At 37.7% G+C, this 27,823-nt stretch overlaps 4 protein-coding genes and 1 long non-coding RNA gene across 8 annotated transcripts; 3 read left to right on the top strand and 2 right to left on the bottom strand.

Moving 5' to 3' along the window:
- The first annotated feature begins 399 nt into the window (after positions 1-399).
- LOC135793984 (LON peptidase N-terminal domain and RING finger protein 3) lies at positions 400-12,911 on the top strand. The gene is made up of 5 exons (XM_065305108.1): positions 400-1,478; positions 10,034-10,146; positions 10,208-10,313; positions 10,398-11,230; positions 11,284-12,911. Exons 1-5 carry the CDS (start codon positions 1,094-1,096, stop codon positions 11,440-11,442), a joined length of 1,596 nt encoding a protein of 531 aa, XP_065161180.1. The 5' UTR covers positions 400-1,093; the 3' UTR covers positions 11,443-12,911.
- Positions 7,949-8,432, top strand: LOC135793985 (uncharacterized). Its single transcript, XR_010548764.1, has 2 exons — positions 7,949-8,174; positions 8,247-8,432. It is a non-coding gene; the product is annotated as an uncharacterized lncRNA (long non-coding RNA).
- A 4,384-nt stretch (positions 12,912-17,295) lies between the features above and the next one.
- Clk (circadian locomoter output cycles kaput protein Clock) lies at positions 17,296-20,848 on the top strand. 3 transcript variants are annotated; one of them, XM_065306392.1, is made up of 11 exons: positions 17,296-17,682; positions 18,357-18,398; positions 18,484-18,632; positions 18,690-18,871; positions 18,937-19,126; positions 19,179-19,251; positions 19,314-19,700; positions 19,753-19,939; positions 19,994-20,149; positions 20,204-20,347; positions 20,422-20,848. In XM_065306392.1, the coding sequence occupies exons 1-11, from the start codon at positions 17,645-17,647 to the stop codon at positions 20,617-20,619; spliced, it is 1,746 nt and encodes a 581-aa protein (XP_065162464.1). In that variant the 5' UTR covers positions 17,296-17,644; the 3' UTR covers positions 20,620-20,848. The 3 variants fall into 3 exon arrangements, with proteins under 3 accessions (XP_065162464.1, XP_065162463.1, XP_065162465.1); XM_065306391.1 differs by having other exon boundaries at positions 18,681-18,871; XM_065306393.1 differs by lacking the exon at positions 18,357-18,398 and having other exon boundaries at positions 18,681-18,871.
- Positions 20,834-23,531, bottom strand: Hn (phenylalanine hydroxylase). Of its 2 annotated transcripts, XM_065306394.1 has the most exons (7): positions 23,389-23,531; positions 22,817-22,913; positions 22,160-22,463; positions 21,740-22,099; positions 21,417-21,679; positions 21,123-21,352; positions 20,834-21,060 (listed from the first exon to the last, which is right to left on the bottom strand). In XM_065306394.1, exons 2-7 carry the CDS (start codon positions 22,859-22,861, stop codon positions 20,904-20,906), a joined length of 1,359 nt encoding a protein of 452 aa, XP_065162466.1. In that variant the 5' UTR covers positions 22,862-22,913; positions 23,389-23,531; the 3' UTR covers positions 20,834-20,903. The 2 variants fall into 2 exon arrangements, with proteins under 2 accessions (XP_065162466.1, XP_065162467.1); XM_065306395.1 differs by lacking the exons at positions 22,817-22,913; positions 23,389-23,531 and adding an exon at positions 22,529-22,701.
- Positions 23,532-23,648: 117 nt separating this feature from the next.
- On the bottom strand, positions 23,649-27,567 carry LOC135794730 (uncharacterized). The gene is made up of 12 exons (XM_065306114.1): positions 26,840-27,567; positions 26,565-26,778; positions 26,411-26,510; positions 26,243-26,347; positions 26,011-26,166; positions 25,906-25,948; positions 24,672-25,334; positions 24,413-24,617; positions 24,260-24,359; positions 24,102-24,200; positions 23,890-24,045; positions 23,649-23,836 (listed from the first exon to the last, which is right to left on the bottom strand). The coding sequence occupies exons 1-12, from the start codon at positions 27,492-27,494 to the stop codon at positions 23,780-23,782; spliced, it is 2,553 nt and encodes an 850-aa protein (XP_065162186.1). The 5' UTR covers positions 27,495-27,567; the 3' UTR covers positions 23,649-23,779.
- Between the last annotated feature and the right edge of the window lie 256 nt (positions 27,568-27,823).

Raw genomic sequence — 27,823 nt, 5'->3', positions numbered from 1 at the left:
AATTTGAATAGATAAAGACAATATTAAGATTAGTTTCAATTACATTTTAGTCACATACACTCACATTTTGTTGATAAAATATCATTCCGATAAATTCAAGTACCATGATTTATTTGTTTATTGTTGATTTGGGGCCACAAATCGCATGAAAACAAAGAAAAATTATATTTTATCGTGATATAAGTTATAAAATACACGATTGTATCGATTATAACTTATATTTGCAACAATAGAACTTATTTTGCAATGTTTTCGCGATAATTTTAAATAAATACCAAATTCTGCACATAGAGGGCGCTACGGATGGTTTTGCTTGGTTTACTTCAGCAGGACTGCAGGCTGGTTGCTGCATGAAGCATCAGTTCAGAAGTTCAGCACGTAGTACGTCGGTTTGTAGACTCGAAACCGATTGAACCGTTGGCAACGTGCAGTACAGTGAGTGTTCACAGCGTTTGGCGCTTCGCATGAGGGAGAGTGCGCGTTCGTGGGTTCGCGCACGTTGTGCCGGCACGCTACGAGTCGTGAGTCGCCGCGGTAGTCGTCGGGCGTCCCGCGATCCGTTCGTTCAGCAGCGCGTCTCCGGGCAGTCGCCGCTGTTTTACTCGCGACGCGGGCGAGTCGATACACGTGCGTCCCGAAGTTATTGTTTACGTAACGTCGTACGCGATCACTACGAACGCGCATCGCCACCTGTTATGTAACCGCACGACGCTCGTACTATACGCAGCCCTAAAACAAAGCCGACAGCAACGTGAATCGAACGCACGTCGCAGGACCACCACCAGGAGCGGGTAAACAAAGCCGCGCACGCTTTGCGCCCCCCACAACGAAGATAAAACGCAAGTGCCGCGCAAGTTACACGGGCGCGACATAACTCGATTACATAATTTCCCGCCCTGTGATTTACCGAAATTCGACGCATTTGCGGTGAGTGTTTCCGGAATGTTGGCTGGACGTGGTGCAAACAGACAATGAGCTTGTTACACAATATACACGCGTGGTGCGCGAGTTTACGGGATGAAACGACCGCAGGAACACGTTGATCTGATCCAGTGAGTGCGCATCTGGAGCGCATCGTTGAGCTTACACAACTATGGAATCACACTGTGATAAATTACATAACGCTTCGGCGTTCCCGACGCCGCGGCCCATCCGGACGCGGAGCAAATCTCGCAGGAGTAAAACGAAAGCAACGGATTCTTCAGCAGCAGCCAAGGCGTTCGCCAATTTTGGGCGGGCATTGCACGAAGTGATTGAAAATCGCCGCGCTTTGTTCACCTGCCCAATGTGCAGGCGTATCCTGTCGGTGCCGGTGACGGGCGAATGTGGCCACACGTTTTGCGCCGCCTGCGTCGAAACCACCAGCAGGTGCACGACGTGCAACCACGAAGACACTGCGGAGGCTTCGAGTCGCAGGGTCAACGTGCTCGTGCAGGATATTTGCAACAAATGGAGGGAAACGCATCCGAAGCAATTAGGTTGGTATACATTTATTTAAAATATGATCATCTCTTGATCTCGCCTATTATTTATAATTTATAACTGCGTGACTTCTATTAAGGCGCGACGATACAAAAGTGTCGCGGTGCGTACGTGCGCGGAATGAATAATAAATGAATTATGATTGTATGAGTCAGACGCGGGTACGCGCATTGCAGCCAAGTAAAAATGGCCTAAATTTGCACTCCTGGCGCGTATTCCGTTTGGGTTCCTCCGTCATTGTTGTTATATAAACATCCGAATGAGCGATATATGAGACACGCGTTTGATAACAACTTCCGAGAAGCGATAACACCGAGCATAAGTGCCTACGTATAGGAATTCATTTGCATTAATATGTGGTTCATACTAATTTACACCGAATCTTATCAGTTGTAATGGACCCTCTGAGGGATAGCTAAATTAACTAGATTTTTAGCAATAAATAACCAAATAATCAAGGTCAAATTATTTAAATTAAAACAAAACAACATATTGATTTTTGAAGTGTTTGTATATAAATTATGCGAATTATGCTCATATCGAAATAGTTAATTATTTATATGTATACTATATACCGGTGTTTATTAATTCATTGCAACACTTTTTGATTATGCGCCGCCGCAATGCGTTCACCGCGGATTTAAATGCGCGATATTCATGTCAAGGTGTACACGAAAAGCGTGAATTCGCACGTAAACTTTAAACTCAGTTATAGACGTTCACCTTTCGTTTCGTACTCTTTTACTCTTTTTACACACGATCATGTTCTTTGCTGTAAAGGAACACTTGCAACAAGAGCAAGTTTTATATCATTACAATCATAACACGCTCATTAAAGCGTTAGTTTATTGATATTAATTACAATATATCACGATACCATGAAAGGAAATGATAATTGTTTACTACGTTTGTCTTTTGACATTGTGACGACAATACTTATACTATACGAGGCATATTTAAACGGAAAATTTAACATGAGACGCAATAGTAAACGAAATCCGCAGCGAGCTCGTGACGAAACTGCATTCATTGTTCTCTTTGTAAAAGTATAACGATATTTCGTATTTGGGTCAGCAACGTGCCATACGATGCTAATAAATAAATAGAACGAACGCGAAATATTACCCCGGGAGTGTTCTGGTTAATTATTTCTGAAAGCGAGATGATCAAACGGTTTTATTTAATCAATGAAATTAATTGCAATGAATTAAAATCAAAACAGGCAGCTATCAATCAAAGCTCATTCATGTAATCTCTTATAGTTATACCTAAGTATAGATTTACGCGTGTGTTACATGTGTATCTTTGCTTTGATGTGGTTTGTTGTTTAACGCTACATGCTACATGCAATGTGTGCGAACGGTCAAAAGAAGTTAAGAGCAAGGCACCCGAAGAGCGAAAAGAGCGAGCGATGAAATAATAATAATGCCGTAATACGTTTAACGTTCGAGCTGCGCCGCGCGTTACATCATTGTCTTATGTGCCGTGGCATTACGGCTTTTGCAGACATTACTCTATAACTGTGAATAATATATAATATGAGATTATTAAATGTATGCCTTTGTGTGTGTGTGTATGCGTGCGTGTATGTTGTGATATTCGTTGGTTGCTATCGCTTGGTGTCTCATAGAAAACATAAAATCGATAATTGTTTATTTCGCATTATTAACAAGAAAATCATTCTCACCGGAATGTTTTCTCGCCCATCGCCCACTGCTGCTGCTATCAAGTGCTTTCCTGTCGATTATGACATAAGCCAAGTTGGCAACATTCGTAATCTATGTCAAGGAGACGCGAATTACATAAATTAGACAACAATGAAACTCGTTTTATTTCGTTTGATTGGCATTACATTTATTTTAATAAATTTATCGATCGCTCACTGGTGTACACGATACTCTCAGTGCTTCATGTGTTTCATCATCATTTTTTTTACGCAGACCGCTTAACATTTAAATTCACACATAAGTTACTTGTTTGTACACGTTGAATTTTTACGTAACGATATTTTTTTTTGTCCCGCAGTGTGTGTCTGTAGGTATTTTTCAATACGACCGGCGATTGCATCGATTGTTTACACAATTAGCAAATATCTTTAGAAATATTGCGCGCGCGCGCCGAAAAAACACCGACAAAATGTTAACATTTTAACTTTCAAGGACGGTCTCCAATCATGACACACATATATCGACACAATAAATGCGGCTACTGTCTTATAAGCCTCAGATCCACATATTGGCGACCAGTTAGAAGTAAATCCGAGTTATGTAAACTTTTTACATGTGTTGACGTCGTGCGGGTTGTCTACTAGATGCGTATGTGTGGTGTATTCGCGTAAGTATTGGGGACTCGCGTTATTTAATCAAATAAATAAGCACAAAGGTATCGGCCACGAACAACCACGGTTCGACAGTGAGCGATAATCCATGTTTGAGCGTGATAACCTCGTGTAATTGTTACGTGACGACCCGTTACCTACGTAGACCCGCTGAAAACACACGCGACACGCGCGCACTGCGCGAAAAACAACTGGGAAAATATGTAATAAATAAAAACATCGTATTTTCCGGACGCTTTTCTTGATCTAACCTTTTAGATTTGAATTGGGTGATGGATGGGCAGCATTACGATTACTTCGTAATGCGGATCCGCGAGCGAGCGTTACGTAAAACCGGAATCGCTTAAAATAAGTTTATTATCAGCAATACCAGAGCGGCGAGCGCGCAAGTTGACTGACTTGTGCGTTCGCGTATGTGATTCAAGTGTACACATCCTCTATTTACACTTGCAGTATGCGGCGTTGGTATTGTCGCCTGTGGTAGAGACAACGTTTTCCATCTGTTATATCATCACATGATGATTGTTTTTGCGTTTGATTCTTAATTAACATTTAATTATATTATTTTGTGTTTAGTATGTGTAAGTGGAAACTATGTAAATTGCATTTGAGGTTAATTTTAAAAGAAATTTCTCATTTGTTTAAAATGACAATACTAATGATGCATCATTAACAATAGTTGCATTCTCTCACAAATTATGCCAATTTCTGGCGAATTTTTTATGTATAGTCAGTTCTAGGAAAGTTTAATTTACAGAAATATTTTAGTTTAAATGCAAAAATTAAAATTTATGACATCACTATATGCTTGTAAGATTTCAATTGTTTGAGTCATCAGAAGCTCCATCATCAGTAAATTTTCGTGGACTTTACTATATTATTATCATGTCGTGCATGTTTGCGCGGCCGTTAAAAATAGATCAAACGTTCGCGGGCGGCGGGCGCCCGTCGCATTGTTTTCAAAACACGAGTGTAAACTGTTAGCGCGTACGTGCGCTACAATTTTACTCCTTGGAGCTTTTTCGACGCGTAATGATTTAACCGTCTGCGCACCGCTTCCTTGTGTGCGTATCATCACGTTTATTGTTCCCCGCCGCATCAGACCACCGCACGCTAATCGTGTTCTTTTTTAGTTGTAAGTTTGAAATTTATTAACGCCCGGTCTGATTCCTGGGCGAGCAGAGAATGAGCAGATGCCACATGTCACATCGGGTCGCCCCGTCGCCCGCATTTATGTAATGAATCCTTCGACCGTTTATTGTCTCGCGTGTGCGCGCCTCCTCTCGAAATCGCCGCGCGCGCGCGAGATCGACGCCGTTACACAACCGAAAATTACTAACGCGCCGCATTACGAACACAATGCGTTACAAAAACACATTATTACACATTTTACACAATCGAGAGATATGTTTACTTTAATTCCCGGCTTCTTTGTCAGGGAGGGACCTAGGTAATCGATGTGGCGGCTAAGCGTGACATGTTTAAATTTGGAAGGTACAGTTTTTTTCTTTTCAGAAGGTAACGCGCCGAAATTTATGGCAAGCTTTTTGTTTTCAGACACTTGGGAACAAATGTGTTATTTTTTTTCTCTCTCGCTTGAAATTATACCAACAAAACTATCAACATAAAAAAGTTTCGCATGTAAAAAACGGCGAGCAGGAAGTTTACGATGTTACTTTTTTTTTTTTGGGGACAAGATCAACGAACTAAATCATGTTATTGCGCGGTGTGCCATTAAAACGGCGGCCGCCTCTTATAATATTTTATATAAATATTTTGAATACTGTCTGTATCATATCGCAAATATAAAAATTACATTCAGTTTATTTTTATTTTTATCGCAGACACGAGTGACACTAATATAATTAAGCGAGGAATGTTTTTCAAACAATTTGATTCGTGATATTGGACTTTCCGACAATACCAATGACAATGGCATGATTAAATTAGTTTTGTAGATTTATAAAATTCAACACTGAATACATAATATGTGGTTGTGTGTTGTGCGTTATTAAGAGCAAGAGCATACGTAAGAATATCATTGTATTACGCTTTGTTAACCGGTGTAACGCACTCTGCAACGCAGAGGTGTAATCATGGCAGGTGTCGCAATCCGGATTAACTTATATTTTCGACAAGTGTTGATTCATACCTTTTAGCTCTCGACATGAATTACTCACTCACATCTCAAATTTGTAAGAAGCACAATTATTTAGTGTTAATGTTGTGGTATATTCCAATGTGTATGAAATTGATCATTTTTATTTTCAAAGTGTTTATGGCTGGTAAACTTAACTTTTACGCAATGTAACGACATAATACACGACATAAAAAGAGCCAGCCATAGTAAAACAAAGAAATATTATGAGTGCGTCATCCACTTCGCATTGCATTGAGTCGCTCATCATAATGACCCCGCAACAAATAAAAAATGTGGTAAACAAGAGTGGAGGTCTGGCGATGACACTCGTATGGTGTTTCAGCGACTAACCTATCCAATAGAACTTCGAATATAAAGCGTTTTATTCGCTGAGTCGAGGGAAAGGATGATGATTCATTTGAAAAGGTCTGTCTCTTCTCTTAGGGACGATGACGTGGACGCATGCAAACGCGAGGAATTGCGCACGCCACATGAGACATGAACGAACGCCGGTCGTCGTCGTCATTAATGTTCAATTCTTGTAATACAATAACGCGCGGTGCGACCAGCCGTGCGCTCGCCTCTCTGTTATGCCATCAGATTGCGATTACGTTTTCAGACGTTTTGTAATATCTTGGCAATACACGTTTGCAGCAACCCGACCCGTGCACCACAGACAACAAGAGCTTCTCGCTCGCGAGGTGAGCTAAGGCGTTTCTGTAATCGAATGTGTTTATTGTACAATACCAGTACATTACTCAAATATTTGTAAGAGCACACTAGCATTAAAGAAGTACATACAAGTGTTGCTCAATGAAATATGAAGTAATGAAATATCAATAGCACTTTGCAATATTCAAACACAACGCGATCGTTACCTCAATTCGCTTCTAATGCCGGGGAGTAATTTGTGTAGAAACAATTATATAAAACCGTGAGTGGAGTAAACATAAACATCTTATGCATCATCGGTACGAATAGTTTACAGGCTTCAGTACAATATATCAACAAGACTGAAAGCTTCGCGTAAATTTCCAGGGAACTATTTGTGTGACATTTTGCAAAATTACTAATTCAGGACAAAGATTACAAAAGATTTGTCATTATGCAAGATGTATTACACATAGACTTGAAATATTAGTCAACTATGTTTACCTATAACAAATAATCAATTTTTGAAGTTTCGTAATAATTAAATTACATTCGCGATACATAATAAACTTGCTTGGCATTGTTGGAAGCTGATAAAGGCGACGTAACTTTTTGCGAAGTTAATGCATATTGCATTCATGTGTGCTGAAGTCGTATGGAATTCAGTCTGCATCGATTATAAAAGAATTGCGTAACGACCGGCTGCAGCTTTACTACACACCAGCGAAGTGACGTTGCGCGAGATGCAAGTTTCGCGCGCACAGCTCACACCGGTCCTTGTGCACGTGCAAATCCACGTTCTGACATTAATGTGCGCATTGCACACGCGCAAAAACGAAAACATGCTATAAAATATTGTTTATTACCCGAATGTTTATGTACTGAATCATGGTACATAATGATTTAATTCTTCTTATGTTTTTCAAATTAAGTCGTAGGTATGCACCTAGTCAATGAGTGCCACGCTATGATTTTTATTTTACGAGTTCTTAACAGTTTGTGTATTACAAGTGCAGATAACTTTGTAATTACGAGTATAGACCGTTGTCGTGGATCATAATGAATAATTATAATCGCAATAATATTTATTACGCGAAGCGCATTTGTGAGGTGGATATAATTTGTTATGATGTTTATGTAATTGCAACGCAACGTAATATTGAAGTGTGCGACATAATGTCTGTGAGATGTTCTCCATGAGAAGACAAATTGGAAAAATAGTCTAAAAATAAATTCTACGTTTATGAATGCATCAAAAATATTCTGTGCGCATTGGGAAAATCCGGTCGAATCAGTTTTTGGCCTTTACAATTCGCTTTTCTATGCTTACAAACTTACGTACTGTGTGAATCACTTATATATGTGCCTTGTGTTCGATTTATAGCGATTGGATTGTTACGAAACGACAAATTTGATTGACGCATACAGCGAAAATAACTATAAGTGATCGTTATTCTATAGAAAATTCGATGTCGTCGTAAGTTCCAGAAATAAGTCATCCTTTCAAAATGTCCAGCGGAGAGCTTATTTTAGCTGCATTTTTCGTCACTTTTTCAGCGTAAAGTGAGCCATCATACATTTATAAATAGCGAGCTTAAAATCTACTCTGACAGAATGAAAACAATCCATTTACAGCTGTAAACAAGTTTGGATTTGGTGAGCTGAGCGATGCAAGTGGTTTGCTTTGGCAAATTAATTTCCAACGCTTTTGGCGCGTGGCGCGCTTTTTCTGGAACGTCTCACTCTCAATACGGCGCAAACAGGACGAATCGATTTACTCACAATATTTATTAATAAAACCCCATGTGTGTTTACACCACATCGACCGAGTTGGAAGTTGGTTTTTGTTTCTCGTTTTTCGTGTGCTTCGATGTTTCAAATCGCGAACCTGCCGGCTCGGGAAACTTGGCGCGCTGTCAATTTCTACGATTTCACGCTGTCAATCGTGCCCAATCGATTGACGATTAAGCTTTTTTCCTTCACGCCCGCTTACGTTCTTCACCCGTCAGGCCAGAAATGATTTTTCAATTTACTGATGCGCTGGTTAGTAATTTGCAGGAAAGAATCGAACGCTAGAGGTCACTGCGTGATACACGTGAAGCGATTGCATGACGCGCACAAGTTTCAAAAGCGAGCAAGAATTATATGAAAAGTGTTATGTAATATGTATCAAGTGTGGTGGCGAGTAATAAGAATCGTACAAAAAGTTCAATTGGTCTCTCGGTCGCGGCGCGAGAGACGAGCGCGCCAGCAAGCGGTCGTCAAAGGCTGTCGGAGCCATCGAGCACAGTCGCGCACAGATTGCATTCAATTATTATAATAATTAAGGCGACTCCGCGGTGAACTGGAATTGAATGCGTGTCGCTTGCACGGCGAATGCATGCGAACGCAGTGTGATATGGCGACGCGACATTTAGAACAAATTATATAACACCTTGCGTCGTGCTCGATGCTGTACAATTGCTGTTTGGTGTATTTATTGTAGGATTCGGGAGTTCCCTTATATAGTATCATTTTTTTTATATCTATCCCAACATTTTTTTTATTTTCTCGAAATAAAATAATGGTTTTCATGAACAACAAATGCCTTTTTATTCTAAAAGTTTAACTCTCTGCACTTTGTGTTCATTGCAAAGATCCGCTTTTCGCTGAGGTTTGATTAGGTTGATGACACCGAGAACGAATAAAAACGGTGCACAAAGATCTCTGAACAGCACCACAGTTAGCGCGCCCGCGAGCTAATAGCAATGAGCGTCCGCCGCCCGGCTGTGAATGCCCCACGTTAACGTGGGAATGACCTGATGACATTGAATTGCGGCCTGCTGCTTCGCGCTCGCCGCGAATCACAATCGCTTCGATGAGTGTGTTTGCACTCGTTTGCTTGCAAGCGTCACTACGAGCGGCGAAACTTGCCAGACGCCGGCGCGTAGCGTCTGGGTGTACTGCTTTCACGATACGCGTCGCGACACTTGCGATCGCAAAAAATGCCTTCACCTTTCGGGGGCCAGTCCAGACCGGCAACAAACAAACAGTCAACAGTCTCAATCGATAAACACATACACTTGAGACCGTAAATCAGTCGAGAACGCCAGGACGTCTCGCGAGAATGATATTTGCACGTGAAAAAAAAGTGCAAATATCGCACTCGAATTATTTATGTTATGTTGCGATGCCACTGTGTCTGGTGACGTTCCAGAACTAACAGTAAACAAAATAATTTATTTTTGTTTGGTTGCTATCTTCTGCGCTTATACCGGCGATGATTGGATCGTTGGGGCGGTTGTTTATCGGGCGAATGCAGTTTCTGTTGCCATCCGTCGCCACTGCTTTGTTTATCTTTTTATTTTTACATTTATTGACTTCATGTCTGGGTTTTCGCATAATAAAACCGAGTTTTACGTGTATTTTTATTTACTTTTCAGATTGCAGTAATTCTTCGGCGGATATCTTGGGCTTTGAACCGCGTTACACGCTGCGGTCTCGCCAGGTTGGCCTTCTTGCACGAAACAAAAATCAGGACGCTATCGTAACGCGGGTAAGTGCACTCATCTGGTCGGATTACCGTTGGGTATTTACGATTTTTATTTCCATTTCAGACTGTCAGACTGCTGCTCACCAAGAGCATCAGTGAACGGCGAAGAGACAAACGGATTTCTGAACGTGAACTAGATAGAATCTTACATTGCGTGAACCTGACCAAAGGTAAACCATCAATTTCGGTTTAAGATCGATACTTTTATTCGTAATAAAATCCTAATAGTTTTTTATATTTGTTTTAAATTGTAGAAAGGCATTTAAAAGAATCCTGGAAACATCTAGAAGTCGCAGATCTCGAATGTGTCCTGTGCAGTCGTGTTTTTCACGAACCAGTGACAACCAACTGCGGGCATACTTTCTGTAAATGTTGCCTTGCACGTGTCATTGACCATGGTCTTGGCTGCCCACTGTGCATGTCTCCACTCAACCCTTTCGAGGAATCCAACGGCATTACTAAATGCATCGACGATGCTGTGCGCTTTCTTTATCCGAGAGCGTATGCTGAACGCGTGCGCGCCATGCACAGAGAACTTAAGGCGACCAACTCCCTGCCGGTCTTTGTGTGCACCAACGCTTTCCCGGGCGTTGCTTGTCCTCTCTATGTTTACGAACCTCGCTATCGTCTTTTAGCACGACGTTGTCTGCAAAGTAAGCAGCGACGATTTGCCATGGTGGCACGCATGGAAAACACTCCTGAAAAATTTGCGCCCTATGGAACTATTCTTGAAGTTAAGGATGCCGTTCATTTGCATAATGGCACCTCCATTTTGACCACCATTGGGGTAAGAAGATTCAAAGTCACTTCCAAGGGTGAACAAGACGGCTATGACACCGCAAGGGTTCAATACATTGAAGATATAAAGGTTTCATCAGAGAAGTTGCCTGAAATTTTAGAGTTACATGAAAAAGTATATCAAAAAGCAGCAAGGTGGGTCAAGTCATTGACGCCTAGAGTACTTGCTGAGGTGGAAAACTGTATTGGAGAGATGCCACCTTTAGAACAACAGTGGTTTAATATACCAGATGGTCCAGCTTGGGCGTGGTGGCTTATGCCAATATTACCTCTATCTTCAAAGCTACAAGTAAGATATATAAAAAACTTAAACTTATTACGTACTAATATTTTCTATTGTAGATTGGTTTCCTATGCACTACCAGTTTGGAGAAGCGTCTTCGCGCCATCGACAAGCTCCTGGAACACATGAAGATAAAAATGCGGGCTTTAAAACGAAATACGTTGAAGTGCACTGACACTGTCGAGAACTCAGACTCTTGTCGAATGTGGTTGGTTTGAAGTGTGAATATATACACATGCTTCCACTACCAACAGCAAACTCAATTAAACACAAAAGGATAAATGCCTTAACTTTACCGACAGATAGAAGAGGAAGCTTATGATTCTATTAAAGACTAAAAACGTTAGCCTTACCTGTACACTCTATCGCTCATATTTGTAATCCTACATTCTGTGACTCCGAACAATCATGTAGTTTAGTTTATATGTTGAGCTAGAGTAGTCCTTGTAGTATCTAGCTGAAATGTAGCTTAGTCTTTTCTACTTCTTCAATAGCTACATAAGGGATAACGAAACTTTGACCACTTTTTCACGTTAGATTTCTCGAATCGTAGATTACAGTCGCGTAAATTTGAAAGGTTTGTACGTCAAGATTGGTGGCTTTGCAAAAATTATGCGAAAATAGGATATTGTTTATATACGCATATACATATTCCGCGCCAGACTGACAACACATATTATTTCTATATTAGTGTGTAGTGATCTATTTCCAGAGTGTAATTGTGGGCAAAATGGTAACGGCGACAATCTACTACCAAGCCAAAAACATCATTCTTTTTGCTCACCAGTACCCGGCGATGTTGTAACAACTTCATATCATTCACAAACGTAAAACGTAAACGATGCAAATTACTAAATTGAACTGTTTATAGTTCCACTAGGGTACTGGTTTGTTTTGTATTTAATAATGTTGATATTGTTTGCTTTTCTGATATAATTGCATGTTATTGAGCGACAGCCATCGACATCATAATAAAGCAATAAATTACGAAACAACATCTCAACATATGCAGTGTGTAAATCTACGTAAATGTATTCACTGCACAGTCTAGTAAACAATGAAGCGCGTCGAGTGCGTCGTAATAACCTTTCTACAAATTATTTAAAACAATGTATGGCCGCCAATGTTGACCTGATAATTTACTAATGATGACCAATAACTTTATACTTAATGCAGATACTCATTTTTTTACTTTTTCGAGTATGTTTAAGAATGAAGTTAGAATACAAGTAGCCAAGAAAACGAATTCATTTTTAATATGGGATGATATTTATTTTTTAACTATTTGTATATTGCTATTAAGTGAAACAAAACGGATGGAATCGTAGATTTAGTTTACATATGTAGTAAATTATTTTTATTTATTTGTCAGCCGTTAAGTTAGAATTAACTTTTGTTTTAAATTTATAGATGTATTTGTTTCAAGATGATTTGTTTCACATTCAAGATATTCGAAGGAACACTAAAACGCGGAATGAATATATGTAATGGCGACCTTGAATTTTATCTGCTAATTAACATTTAATTCCTAAAAGCATATAGAAGTATTTACATATGTGTTATTTATTGCAAGAAGGAGTTAGTAAGAGTTAAGACGGCAAACGAGAAGAGTTGAATTTCATATGTTCTTCGATGCTCTTAAGAATCTTGTCATTCCTATGTAAACTTAATAAAACATTAATTTTTATTCATGCCTTGTATGAACAATATAAATCACCTTGCGGAGAAAATCTTGTATGTAAATATTATTTGTTTATGTCACGTTTAATTAGTTACTGACATGATTCGCCGTTTTATTGATATTTATCGCATTTGTTCAAGGTGTTCGCAACATAATGTGCAGCTTGAATTCAATTGGCGTCATAATATAAATGTTTTATTATATTTTTGTGCGCGTGAATTCAAGCTCGACCATTAATCGACGAAACCTTGTTATGTTTTCCCTGACCAGCGTCCATTGACGTTTTTGCAAACTCTGCAAAAGGTGCGATAAAATATGTTTGTGTTGGCAGAAGGTGCGCGAATGTTAAGCCGTGAACATTGCATTTGATATCAGACTGCTGATCAACATTGCTCTACATAGTTTTCGAAAAGACATAAATTAAAAATTGTACACAAGATCACCGTGCGTGGTCCGACCTGTGGAATTAACGTATGTAACACCTTACTTTCATAATTGCGGCGTCTCGCGCACTCAAAGCGCATAACAAACGAAAACGTGTTGCGAAATTTAAATACATACATTAAAAGATTTTCGATCTTTCGGACAGCCACACCAGTGGCTTTACATAACGATTTTAAGGCGCTTTTATGTCACCATGTGATACGCGCGAGTTGTTGACAAAGCACTTTGCTCTTGCAATCGTCAAAGCCAATCGTATATTTCATTCGCGAGCGGGTGATCGTCTGATTGTTTTTTTTTACAGACTTATTAGTCTCGTGCGTCTGTCCTCGCGAGTGCAAAAGGCGCTGTAGGCTTAGCGTTCGCTGAGTGGAAAGTTCAATTCTTTTCGTACGCGAAGTGCAATCTCAGGCCTTGTTTACAGATAGCGAGTGTGTCGTCATTCAGTTGCAGTGCGAATGCAGTGCATGAGCTCTGCTCACTCTGGTAAGCACAAAATTCCTTGATTCTTTCATTGTACAAATGTATTTACTATTCTGAATCAAACAGTAAATAAGCTAATATCAATATTAATATTTGGACAATTTTATGGCAGTCTAACTTGAGCGATTTGAGCAAGTTTGCTCAACATTCACTTAATTAATGTTTAGCAAGAAAGTCACATACGCGTTGCGTGCAACAAATTTAAATATTTTCCTGTCATTATAATCAAGATAACGTCATATTCGACGCTTGCAACAGAAATTAAATTGTTCCCATATTTTTTTACTTTGTTTTTACACTTGAGTGCTATTTTTACCCAATTCTTTCATGGCCGACAGGGACGGTTTGATTTTGCAATTGTATTCGCGAGCGCGAGCACCCAATCGCGACTATTACGGCCTTACCATTTCCAACGAAAACGTAAGTGTAAAATGAATGGAAGTTATTGGAGCAGATAGTATAACAGGTATCATTTCTAGGTGGTACTAAACATATGGAATATCACGCACGGGCCGCACGTATTTCCGAAGAAACAAACGTGTTCGTTAGAGGATCTTCAGATAGCAAAGACGCTCGTGAGTGAAATTCATCGTCTCTTCGGTGCACACGTTGCGGATTATTGTCTTGCACTGGGACGTGGAGATGCGCGCCTTCATTGTTTGCCGACGAAAATATTCTTGAAGATTTTACGTTATTTGTCCGGAAACGATATTCTGAATTTAGGACAAACGTCAAAAATATTTTTTGAGGTATGTGTAATAAGTTGGCATTATGGCCATGGCGTATACTAATTTTTTAAACAAATCTACTTTTACTGTTTATTTAGCTCTGTAATCGCAATGATGTCTGGGGAGTAATCTTCAATAAACGTAACAAAGGCAAAGTGTCACGCGACGAAGTGAAAGCAGCCAACCAGAAAGGTTGGAAGGTTGTACTGAGGAATAAACTTGTTTGGAATGACGGTGTAACTCGCAATCAAAATCAAAAACAATCTACAATAAAATCAAAAACGGATGTTCCTAAATCGACCGTGACTGCGCCTGAAACTACATTGAAGAAACCGGAAGTGAAGGCAAAAGTTGTACCTCAAAAATCCATTAAAGTCCAAAATATATCGAAAGGTGGTTCTTCAGAAACTGCACACGATGTTAAACCAAAAATAATTAATGTTACGAACAAATTGAATGAAATCATTGATATTGATAAAGATGACTTGCCAACTATACCAACGATAGAACCAAAAGGAATTCTTAAGAAAACCGGTAAACCTTTGATTTCCAAAACAACAGCCAAGTTATTAAACTTTTCGGAAAAATTAGAAAAAATACCAGAGTCAAATTTATTGACAACAGTAGAATATAAACCCACCACAACTGACGAGCTTAATTCGATTAGTGGGAAAACTACAAAACTATCTCTTAATTCTTTGTTAAATGGGTTTGTAACGAAAGACATAAAGAGACATGAAAAGGATGCAAAAGATAGACATTTAGATAGATTTCTTGCCGAATTAGACGAAAAAATTGCGAAGAATCCATTTAATTTAGACAAAGAGGTAAAAGACGTTTCTCACAATTTACCAAAAGAAATTGGGGCAACTGTACAACCCCCAAAATATACGAAGGAAGCAAAAATCAATAAAGCATTTGCAAAACTTGAAAGTCAGCCAAAAATATCAGACATTTGTGCAAGTATCTCCTCTTCAAATGAACAAATATCGTCCACTAAGAAGATGACATCGAAGATTGAAAATAATTCCTCACCGTTTAAAGGAAAATCTGTTCATGCGGCAGCTGAATTATCTAAGAAACCACCACCATCAAAAATGGCTAAAACAGCCTTGATTCCAAACATTAGTGAACTAACGCGTTCCATCAATCAAATCCGAGGCAGTTTTTATAATAGTGACAAGCTCAAAATAAAGATCGGTACAAATTTAAACAATTCTAAAGTGGCTAATCGAAATGGCTGTTCGCAACAGCTCAACAACAAATTGAACAATATTGTTCCTTCATCCGCGAGCACTCCAGCATTGGAATTGAAGAAAAACGCGTTGAAATTACACGTTAAATCCGCCATAAGTAACTCAGCATTAACAAAAGTGAAAAATACTAATTGTTCGGCAAACATTCAACATACAGTGAAACCTAAAAGTGCGCTGACGACGAAAAGGACAAACGTGAATGTAAGAAATAAATAAATTGGTGATGATTGTGTAATATATACTACTACTACTAATAATAATTATACAAAATAACGGATTAGCAGGTATGGCTGCAGAGTTTAAAACTAAATAAATATTTGAAATTGAAATGAGTTTGTTCAACTTTGTGGTACATTTATATGCTGATTAAGTTAAATATCATAAACTTTCAAACTTTGGTTGCGCGTCGAAGTCCTAAAAAGTGAAAGAATATTACTAAATGTTCAATCAACAAATTAGGTACTAAAATTTTAGAATGTGTCAGCGAGTAATATGTAATTCGAAATAGTGAAAGAAAGTGTATTTGAACAAAATGGCAATTCTGCTATTATTTTGGATTAATTTGGATTTCACACTACGGAAGTATATTTTATTTTTCATTCACAGTTTGGCTGTGTTTTTATTCAAAAAATTGAAAAGATTGACAAAGTAAGCATTTTTGAAACTCGTGGTTTCTATCTGTTGGTTTAGAAGGCTAAGAAATTATATATTGTAGAAGCCCAACTGATTTTAATTGAATTGAGTATTATGTAAATATTAACTTTTTCCCTCAATGCCATCTATTATCACGCTCATTCGTATTTAAATTATAATTTGCGTTACAAGTTTTTGCAGCTGTATGGTTTTGTAAATCAATATTTACATACGCAGTGGCATGCTAGAAAATTTCGTTTGTTTAGAGCGGAAGAATGAAGCCTACAAAACGTAACTATGTAACATGATTTATTAAGTGAATTAAACACATAATAATAACAACAGGAAATTTGGCAGCGATATTACAGACGTGTGCCTATATGTTTGATTGGGGTGTTTCTCCCCTTATAAATACGGCGCTACTAGGAACAGAGTCAACAAGATACCTGTGCGGCTGCAGTGTGGAGAGTGGAGTGCGATGATGATATTATTACCTCTGCACAGACCACTTCGTTATGGGATACGATTGATTTGTAGTTGTATCTTGGTTGTACAGGGCAACCGATGCTGAAATTCATACTGAGGGGTACATTTTCATATGTTGTTCAAAATGATTGACACATCAAATAAACTCTATCTCGCATTTTTAGCACGCAAAACTGAGCATTTTGACCTATTTAGTGGCGCAAAAATAGAGTAAGAATTGAAATAATCTGGAACATTCTGTAGATCGGTTATCCCCAATCGGAAATGTACTTGGAGCGCAAAATTGATGAAAATGCGCATGCACAACACGCCGTCGGGCATTCGGCGAATGCGTTCTTCTTTGTGGTGCGCTCTCTCAGCGCTCCTTCGCGCCGTCCTGCTGCTCGCTCGCGGCTGCCATCCATTAGCGCACCTGGTTACAAGTTACAAGCTAATTTACCTTCGATCCTGACGCGCGCGCGTGTCCTGCATCTCGTAATTACCCCGTTCGGATGACGCGAATAGATTTTAACTGAAACGTGAACATGTGCGGAGTAAAATCTTAAATTTGATGCCGGGGATAAAGATGGAAGTTTTTCGTGGCGTCCTGCGAGTGCGTACCAAAGTGTCGAGTGGAAAGTTTCGCAATACAATGGAGCTAACTTAGACAGCGTTTTAGTGTGTTTAATTCAGAGACATATTTCTTGCCCACAAGGACTGTGTGAAGGGCACGATGTCGCATATTAAACGGGGTTCGACCAGGTATTCGGAGTAAGTGAATTCTTCCTCAAGCGCATCAAATTTCCTGTCAAAAATGGCAATGTCACATCCTCGTACCCTCACATATGTGTAAATCAAGTGCTCTAATTATTTGCCCTTTAACGAGATTATCTTTATCACATTAACTTCTTCTTGCCTCATAAAAAATTAAAATCGATCTTAGTTTTTATCCAGTCATAGACAATATGAAATGACAATTGCAATGCAATGCAAACAAGCTCATTACAATCATTAGTCCATGCCCATAACAGTACTTTTATTTATTTATTTCTTAACGGTATTCTTAGCAGTGACCGCAGTTAGTAAATTGCAAAGTGCAGTATAATGTTCGTGCCGCGCATGTTGACGTTTTTACCGTCTACTACCACCTTGATTTCTCATTCATTGTAACTATGCTAGTGTTTAATTAGTTTATTTGCTTTGCGCTTGCGGTTCTAGTCAGTAATACTCATAACCGCTTCAACTATTATTTAATGCGAATATGTGAATGCAAATCAGGCTCATTACAATGCAATATTATGCAAACAAGTTGCGTGACCGTTATTACTGTGCATCGTGCATGGGCGTTCATTTCTTCGTCATTGCTGACCGTTATCACTTGCATTTTCTTCTTTGCTGCTGAACACCTTTAACATGACCATGACCTTGACCAATCGTTGTTCTAGTGATATTCTGGATAATGATTCTGATGATAAAGATTCGAAAAGGTAATTTTATTTTGATGTCATATTATTCGATGTCGTAACTTTTTAATATTACAAATTTAATTTAATTTGGTTTTGTATTTTGTAGGAAATCGCGGAATTTAAGTGAAAAAAAGCGCAGAGATCAGTTTAATCTGCTCGTCAATGAGTTAAGTGTTATGGTGTCAACTGGATCAAGAAAAATGGACAAATCGACCGTACTCAAAGCAACTATTGCTTTTCTTAAGAATCACAACGGTTTGTTTGAATATGCATTAACATTCTATTAGTTATAACTATTTCCAGATGTTTTAGAAGTAGCGGTGAGATCTCGAATTCATGAAATTCAAGAAGATTGGAAGCCTACATTTTTGTCGAACGAAGAATTTACTCATCTTATCCTGGAAGCTGTTGATGGTTTTATACTAGTCTTCAGCACAACAGGTCAAATATTCTACGCTTCAGAGAATATGACTTCTCTGTTGGGACACTTGCCAGTAATTTGCTGTAATAAATAATGTTTGATCGGTGCTTTAATTGATTTATACTTGGTTTGTTTAAGAATGATGTTCTGGGGATGACAATTTACGAATTGACCAGTGAGGAAGAACAAAATGATTTATACAACATTTTATTACGAGGACCAAACAACGATGAAGGACAGTTGTCTTTTTCGTGTCATTTACGGCGAGGCACGTCGGATGCATTGCAAACGCCAGACTACGAATTAGTGCATTTTGCAGGATATTTTAGTAAGTTTTATTTTAATATTTATAAAAACTCTAAAACATTTAATGTTTTTAGGGTCAGATTCAGATACAATTCAAACTGATAGTTCTAAATATTCAGGATACTCAGAAACAGAACCAGAAGCAAGGTAATTGATGAATAAAATTTAAAAAATGCAGAATAGTAATTATAATATTATTGTGGTCACAGATTATTATTTGTTGGGACTGGTCGTCTGCAAACCCCACAGCTAATACGAGAAATGCCCTTGGTAGAGTCTTACAAAAGCGAATTTACCTCACGACACAGTCTTGAGTGGAAATTTCTATTTCTCGACCATAGAGCTCCTCCCATCATTGGGTATTTGCCCTTTGAGTTGCTAGGTACCTCTGGCTATGACTATTATCATATTGATGACCTGGAACGTGTACTTGATTGTCACGAAGCTCTTATGAAAAAAGGCGAAGGGACATCTTGCTACTATCGTTTCTTAACGAAAGGTCAACAGTGGATCTGGTTGCAGACACGATTTTATATTACGTATCATCAGTGGAATAGCAAACCTGAATTTGTAGTGTGCACTCATCGACTTATAAAGTAATCTGATACATTAATTAAATTTCAAAGATTGTTAACCTTCTTTTTGTAGCTACGTGGACGTAATGCGACAAGGCATGAAAGAGGAAAGTATTGAGTTTATGGGTGAATCGGTAGATAACAATTCTTCTGTGCCATGGAGTTCACGCAGTAGGATGGAGCCGCCATCTTCAGATTGTACTTCAATGTCAGCAGACTCGCCAACGTCTAGACATTCAGTCATGACTCAACATTCAATGGCAAGATCAAGTTAATAGTTTAATTGATTTGCATGCTTAATAATTGCTTTGTAGAAGTCGAAAGCTAGTGTTAAAAGCAAAAATCTCCCTACGCAATCGTCGCAAATGGCGCTGACGACATTTTTGGAGCCTCCTCAATACGTGGCAGCCATTCCGGTGCAACCTGTTCTTGCAGGTATACCACCCCCTGCTGTGTTATCACCACATCCGGTATGTGATTTGTTAAGAAGTGAAAGTGATTCGTAATAAAACCATTTTTTATAGTCACAAGTTGATTGGCAACGGAAACACGCCGAACTGCAAGCTATTATTGGTCAACAACAAGCTGAGCTGCGACGAGTCTCAGAACAATTACTAATTGCCCGGCATGGAATAATACCCGCGCATGCAGTGCATTCGCAAGCTAATGTAAGAAATTGTGTACAATACATTCTACATAGAGATTTAATAGCTTTTTACTTATTATATACTGAATATTGTAGGACTCATCTCCATATAATTCTGGAGCTGTTAGCAGCACTACAATGCTGACAGGTTTAGCTGGCGGAGTTGTAACCGGCGCCCCTTCGGTTATTGTTCCAGCCGTAACCATGCCAATTACAATACCTATCAGCCAAACCGCCATTACACCTATGGGCGGGGGTTATACGAACACAACGACAACTACGCCAGAACAATAATAATCTCTACAATGGTCAAGCAACCAAATATTACGACAAATTATCATGTGATAATAAATACAAGCTAGGTTCTAGAAGCTAGATGTGTCTATATCTTAATGTAAATATGTATTTCAATTGTTCTCGTTTTAATTTTCTTCTTGGAAATGATGTGATGTATTGTAACGCGATGCTAATTTCAAACCAAATTGATCAAAAAAACAAAAGACCAATAAAAAGTTAGGAAAAATTTATTGTGATCACGTTTTGATGATTGGATGTAATCCAGATTTGACAAGCGTTGTTTATAATTTACGCAGGGCATCTTGCAAAATGCTCATTTCTTGATTCAGATTCGTGATCATAGCGTAGAGTTGCTCCTTGGAATCCAAAACTTCAATGTTCTGCGTGTAAGCATTATAGCGGACTGCAAATGGCCTTGGAATTGTTGCCGCAAATTTACTACAATAATAAAATGTATGTACAGTTATATAATATAGTTACACGATAATATTAACACTTACATCATTTTATTTTTCGCGTCTTCGAAACTCTCAGCAACGAAATAAACTGGTTGATATTCTGTGATTGGATATTTCTGTATAGCCGTTGTGGCGGGATCAAATGGCCTCACTTCCGGTTTATCAGACAGGCAGTACTGTAACTCGCCGAAAGACGAAAGTAGACCAGCTCCAAAAGCCTTCAATGCACCATCTTCACGACACAAACCAAACTCCACAGTGAACCAGAAGCACTAAATCATCCAAATATAAGTAAGAATGTTTAAATTGTTAACTAGCATAAGTTTGATACTCTACCGTTGCAAGTTTCTCAATAAAATCATCTGGGGCACCAAGCGACGCTAATCCAATCTCTTGGGAAAACCGTGCAAACTCTGGATCTGCAAAGAGTGGCACGTGACCAAGGACTTCATGACATACATCCGGTTCCGGAGTGTAGAGTGGGCGACTCGAATGACGAATATACTGCGTACTGTGGAAAACTCTAAACGCCAGACCAGCCAAAAAGTCACGAGATGACAATAAACCAGCAACTGGTCTGAGTGTGAATCCAGTGCAATCTATATACAAGCAAGGTTGGTAAGATTTAATAGTTACAAATTGCAATAATATTTCTTTACCTTTTAAAAAGTTAGAGATGTCTTCAAGTTGTGGAATGTTATCAGCGCGATAACCACAGTTTTCCACCAAAAGTGGAAACACGTGCTTGTGCTCCTTACAGGCATGAGTTGGATACAGTTTAGTTAATTGATTGAAAACTTGTCCCCAAGTTTCAATTTCTTCCTTGCTATATTCCACTCGCGGCAGCGGCTGCCCGTGTTTGTAGTTGTATGCAATATCAGCGAAATATTTTCGGCGTGCACGATAAGCTGGATCTGTAAATCCCGGGTGATCCGAGTCCAGTTCTGCACCGTACGATAAAATTTGGTTTGCAAAGCGATCCAAATCCTTGATGTTACTTGGAAACCATGGGACTGAATCTAATTAATACGAAAGTAGAAATTAATAGCTGTTGATTTTCTAACTTGTTTCATCATTACCTTTATTGTCAGTGTGATTACGTGAAATTATGTTGAAATATTCACTGTTCTTTTTGATTTCATCAATGGCGGCTTGTAAATTTTTTGCATCATCCGTATCGCACTCTACAACGAATTGATACTTGCCCGGAAATCTTTTAGATGGCCGAGACTCAATATACAATAAATTTATTTTGTGACTTTCAAAGATTTTTAAACTGCGAGCCAATGCACCGACCTCTTCTGCATACGGTGAAAAAATCATAAAAGTACTCTTTGAAGAGTTGGACGGTTTGATGTATTGCCCACCGGGCATAAGTGTGGGCTAAAAATGAAATAATAACATATAATAATATTCAAATATTCTTACTATTAATTCTTACAACTTACATCAATAGTTTTCATCATTTTAATTTAAAAGCAAGTTAAATAAATAATACTACAATGACTGATCTGAACTGATCCACCTTAAGATCTTATTTGAGACGTGACATTGACGGCCGCGAATATATAAGTTCCGAACTATGCAATTATATCCCCAACTTATAATGAACTATTAACTGTAGAATTAAAAGTTATATCAAATAATTGACCTAGTTAAGTACCCACCGATGTTTTCGCAAAGTTTGGTAATCTAAATTTTTGTCTAATCTAATAATACAAACAATAATCGCTCACCCCGTTGACGTCTTTGTTTGTTTGCGCATGCTGTGGTCCCATCATCTTGAATTTCCCAAAAATGATTTCACTCGATGATGAAACAATCTCTGGAACACTGAATAAAAATGACCGCAATGATCGTTTTTAACCATCTGACTAAATCTATATTAATATTTTAATCAACTCATAGCTCTTACAAAGAGGGGTCAATTTACTATCGCCACCCATGTGGAAGTTGCGCAATTTCATGGAAATCATGCGACTTGCCAGATTCAATTTGCGCTAACTTCAATCAGAGAAAACAGATGATAATACTTCGTTGTGTGTGTCATAATAAACGATGACCCATGCTAAAGTTAGCATTATTGTGATAAGATATGAGTATTTTTGTTGTCGTATTGATAGTTATTTATTTAATCTTCATTTAGCTTTATTAATGTGACATGTGTTTATAGAGTATTAATCAACTCCAGTTAGTTAAGTTAGTTAGTTAATATTTAAAGTTACTTGTCATGTTGTTGAGAATTTCATTTGTAATTTATTAATGTTTACTCACTATAACTTTTTTAATTGATTTTTTTTGTACTTACGTGTTACTTGTTCTATTAAAGTTTAAAAAATATCAACACATTTCAATCGTCACAGAAATACTGTAATTGCGCGTAATTATAACTAAGTCTACAGCACAAATGCGCAAATACCAAGATGATTATTATTTCTGCGCTCAATCGATCAATGCGCAGCAGATCTAAATTGAAAACAAAATCATATTACTCGTAATTCAAGTCTCCATGTTCCTTGCACCTTGCAAGTGCAAGACGCATTTTACATTAAGTAAAAAAACAAGAAACTGGTTTATCAACATTTTTCCCAAGTCTAAAATTACTCCATATATCTACTTAGTAGTGTTGGTAAACTTTAATCATAACAAGTCAACATCTAAGTATGTAGACATGAGTGAAGATAAATAAAGTAGCTTGTTTAACCAATCGCATCGCTTTTTAAGACAGTGAAGAAACTGTACGCAATACGTGACATCTGCAACAATTCCAAATGAACACAGAGCGTTAGAAAATAATTCAAATGCACACAGATAAAAATGTTGTGAAGGTCAGCGGCGTAAACTTTCCAATAGTCATGTAAATCGGACGCTGCATGCGAATCATTGTGATAAGCATCGATTTTTTAAAACCCGCATTGCTTGATAGCCAATCCCCATCGTAGATACTTGTTGTTATGGCATTACTCTAAAAGTTTATCATTTTAGATGAATACGAGTCGGTATTTTGATAAATATACTAACACTTTCGGTAATTGAGTTTCCAAACCAGCAATACATCAATAACTCAAAGCTAGTTGATATTAAATATGTTAATTCTGCCCCCATGCTTGCATCTAACGACTATAAACAATCAAACATTAATTTACGTTGTAATTAATTATAAATTATTAATATCTTACGCCTGAAAGCAGGTACAAACAGAAACACATCTCAAATAATGAAATCATGGTTTGGAAACATGTTTGAATGTTGTAAATATCTTCAACTTTACTTGATACCCTAAAATTTTATATAATACAATGCCAATTGCAATGGCACCTGATGCAACTTACAATAAAAGCATGTCAAGATGTTTAACACATTTTTTCATTTCCTTCTGCATTTCTTCTTCGAGTTCAGGTGTGTCATGCAAATGTTCTTTTATTGGCATTTGCAAACGCTCCATACATCTAGGACGGATTGTTTTAATGGCTTGCGAAAGAATATCCAAATGTGCACTTATACAACTCACTAAACTCGTAAACATTCCATCTAAACCTGCGGCAATTTATGGTTATTCAATTGTTGTAAACATTTAATTGAATTCTTTACCAACAATCATCCACGCATGTATATCTAATGCAATAATCTCAAAAATAAAGTGAAACATAAATCCAGTTCTGGTGTGTTGCGAAAACGGTGTAATCAAAAGCACAGCTAAAGGTTGATCGTAAATTTTATTTCCGTCCTCGTCAATACGATATTGTTGCCCTGCTTCGAATATAAATATGTATACAATCATCAAAGTCATATTGAAGCAAATCGAATTAACAAAGCCTAAGAATAGCAGCATCCAGCGATCCGCTTCTTTCTTGTTTTTCAAAACAATGGCGTCTACATCGAAGTAATTTTCCACCTGTTCGTAGTTATACTTTGGATCTTGCATTGTTTTTATTAGACCTAGAATAGTTTTTCGATGACGAAACCATACGTACATTTTATAAATGCAACTGAAATGGTTGAATTGATCTCGGAGACTTCGTAGAAAGGTGTCTAGATCAGGAGCCGCAAACATTACGGACGTTTCAGCTGGCTGATATAAAGAAAGATATGATAATATAAGAAAACTGTAGCCATAGCGAAAAAATTTGCGCCAAAATGATTCGTGGTCCAGGGGAAGCCATAAACCACACGTTTTAAAAATCCATATGTTCTTATTAAAGTATTTTTCAAAAGGCTGGTATACAACTACTTGCGACTCCATTTTGTGGTGTCAACATTCAACAAACAAATCGAGCTAAGCCATGTTTGAGATTTTATAAACTTTTGACTGAGATTTGGGCATTCGCTATTCATGTAAAGCAAGGTTTAGTATAGAAACTAATTGCAGTTTATAGACTATAATTTGAAACGATGTAAATTCGAAATGGTGAAGAAATGTGGAAATCACCGTTATTACATAGGTATAAGGTGTTACTACAAGATAAATGGTAATGTCAGGATGATGAAACATAAACTAGATATTATTCTATACATATAACCAGGTGTTTGTATTTTATTTATTTTTATTAAGAAAAGAAATTGTTTAACAATGTTGCACATTTGATAAATTATTTTGTTACGCACTACATTTCAGAAAAGTTGCTTTAATATTAACACAACAAATGTTTGAAGCACATAAATAGATAATTTGAAATACCAATAGAGTATAGGTATAGGTATTTCTAGGAATTTGAATATTTGATATTGATACACATATGCACGTATATTGACATAAATAATAAGTTAAGCGTGTCTCTTTCCTCCCATTTAGCACCGCCACACCAACCGAATTACAGTTATTTACTTTGTTTCAAGAAAGTGAAATATGAATACGATCCTTTCACGATCTGCAATTGTTCATACATAATAATTTTATGAATCTAGAATAGAAGACAAATCAAATGCATACCGATACAAATGTAGATAAAGTCAAAACGGCAAATTTTCCTGTTGTGAATTGAATTGGAACTTGCAGACGCAACATATTTATGAGCATCGTTCGTTTTTCACCTTGCGAAAAATAATACCATTTTGATTCGTATATTCCACCAGCCACAGCACCGCTCTAAACAAATTATTATTTAGTTTTAATATAAGTGTAGTATGAACACTCATATCTCAAATCTCGTTAGACCACTTACAGATTCAGTCATTTCGTTGCCAAAGACGCAATAAACGAATAGTTGTATCATGCCAGCTCCTACATACTCTGCTTCAGCAATAAAGACTGGACTCATAAAGGGTTCCTAGGATATGTAAAACAATAACTTATTAAAGATATAATTTTGTGTTGACTTCACGTTACATACTTCCGAAATCATGTATAAACAGGACACTATTAAAAACATTGATGTCAAGGTTTGGCAAAGTGTTAAAACGTTAACTACATCCTCAAATGTATTGCACACACTAAAATAGCAAAGAGTATGAAGTAACAAACGCTTATAGTGTGGAGTAGTTTACTCAATCATAGTTTGAAGATGTATAGTCATCCGCCTCATTTCCAACTTGATTTCTCTCTGCAATGCAGGATTCTCCTCGACATGCAAAACATCGTAATCTTCAGGCAATCCTAGTCTAGCTGTACACCTTTCTGTAACAGTTAGAAAGGCTCCTCGTAAGTTTACAAAATGTCCCCGAAAAGCGATACAGTAGCATCCAAAAGCACAATCTCCGCCTGAAATATACTGGCATAAAAATGTCCACACACCAACTTCCCTGATTTATTTTAAACTTACTGATAACTGAGTAGACATACCAAATCATTGGAATAGTTTGCAACAAAAACGCTAATTGACATCTTCGTGTAGTTTCAATATAAAATGGGAAATAGCTAAAATATGGTAACATATCTTGACACGTGTAATTTCCAGCGTCAACCATATCTCCTTCGTGGATAAACTTCAATAAACTATCAAACTGTTTACTGACCGGTACCAGAGTTCCAATCCAGAAAAACATAATACAAATATAATTCGAATACTTTCTGCATTGCGCCATTGTTTCTCCAGGTTTGTAATCGCCACTATCTTCATACTTGAACTCTTCTCGATCTAGAATATCAATAACTCCACGCAATTTCTTATAATTATAGAATATAATGTAGTATTTAATAACACCCATCATGTGCGTCGCAATCATGCCCACATGTTCAACCAGCAGATTCAAATCTCTCATTGTATAAGGAATCATAGCAAACTCAGCAGGTTGGTACAAGCAGTGAAGTAAAACAATCATTGATATATTGAAAAGCCACCAGAAGATTTTCGCGTACCAGCGGTCTGTTTTTTCAGGGTGGTAAAGTCCACCCATTTTGAAAATAACAAACATGCCATCGAAGAACTTTTTTGGGTATTTATCAGAACGAGCAACTTGTATAACTTCCGCAGTCATTTTTGGATGCGGAAATTTGTAACAGAAGGAAACGGTTCACAACAAAATATTCCAAGATAAAAGTGCGAAAGAAAAGCAAGTGAAGATGCTTATAATACTTTCGATTTCTAATTATTTATTAGAATGTGTTATTCATAAAAGCATTAGCTGTGATAAATATTGTGGAAATCACAAAGCACAAGCAATATTCATATGTATGCATCAATATTCAATTGGACACCTTATTAATTTTTCTGGATCAAAGCTTTAACAGAATGACTAATATATGTTGTCTAGAATCCTTGGAGTGCATTTAGTAAACACATAATTCAACTAAAGCTAGGCATTTG

The sequence above is a fragment of the Atheta coriaria genome, unplaced genomic scaffold (genome assembly GCF_025399875.1).
Source record: "Atheta coriaria isolate IRGN ID8LTWV9N9 unplaced genomic scaffold, Caltech_Dcor_3.1 hic_scaffold_6_pilon, whole genome shotgun sequence".
NCBI lineage: Eukaryota > Metazoa > Arthropoda > Insecta > Coleoptera > Staphylinidae > Dalotia > Dalotia coriaria.
Note: the sequence above shows the minus strand (reverse complement) of the source record. Positions and strands in the feature narration are given on the sequence as shown.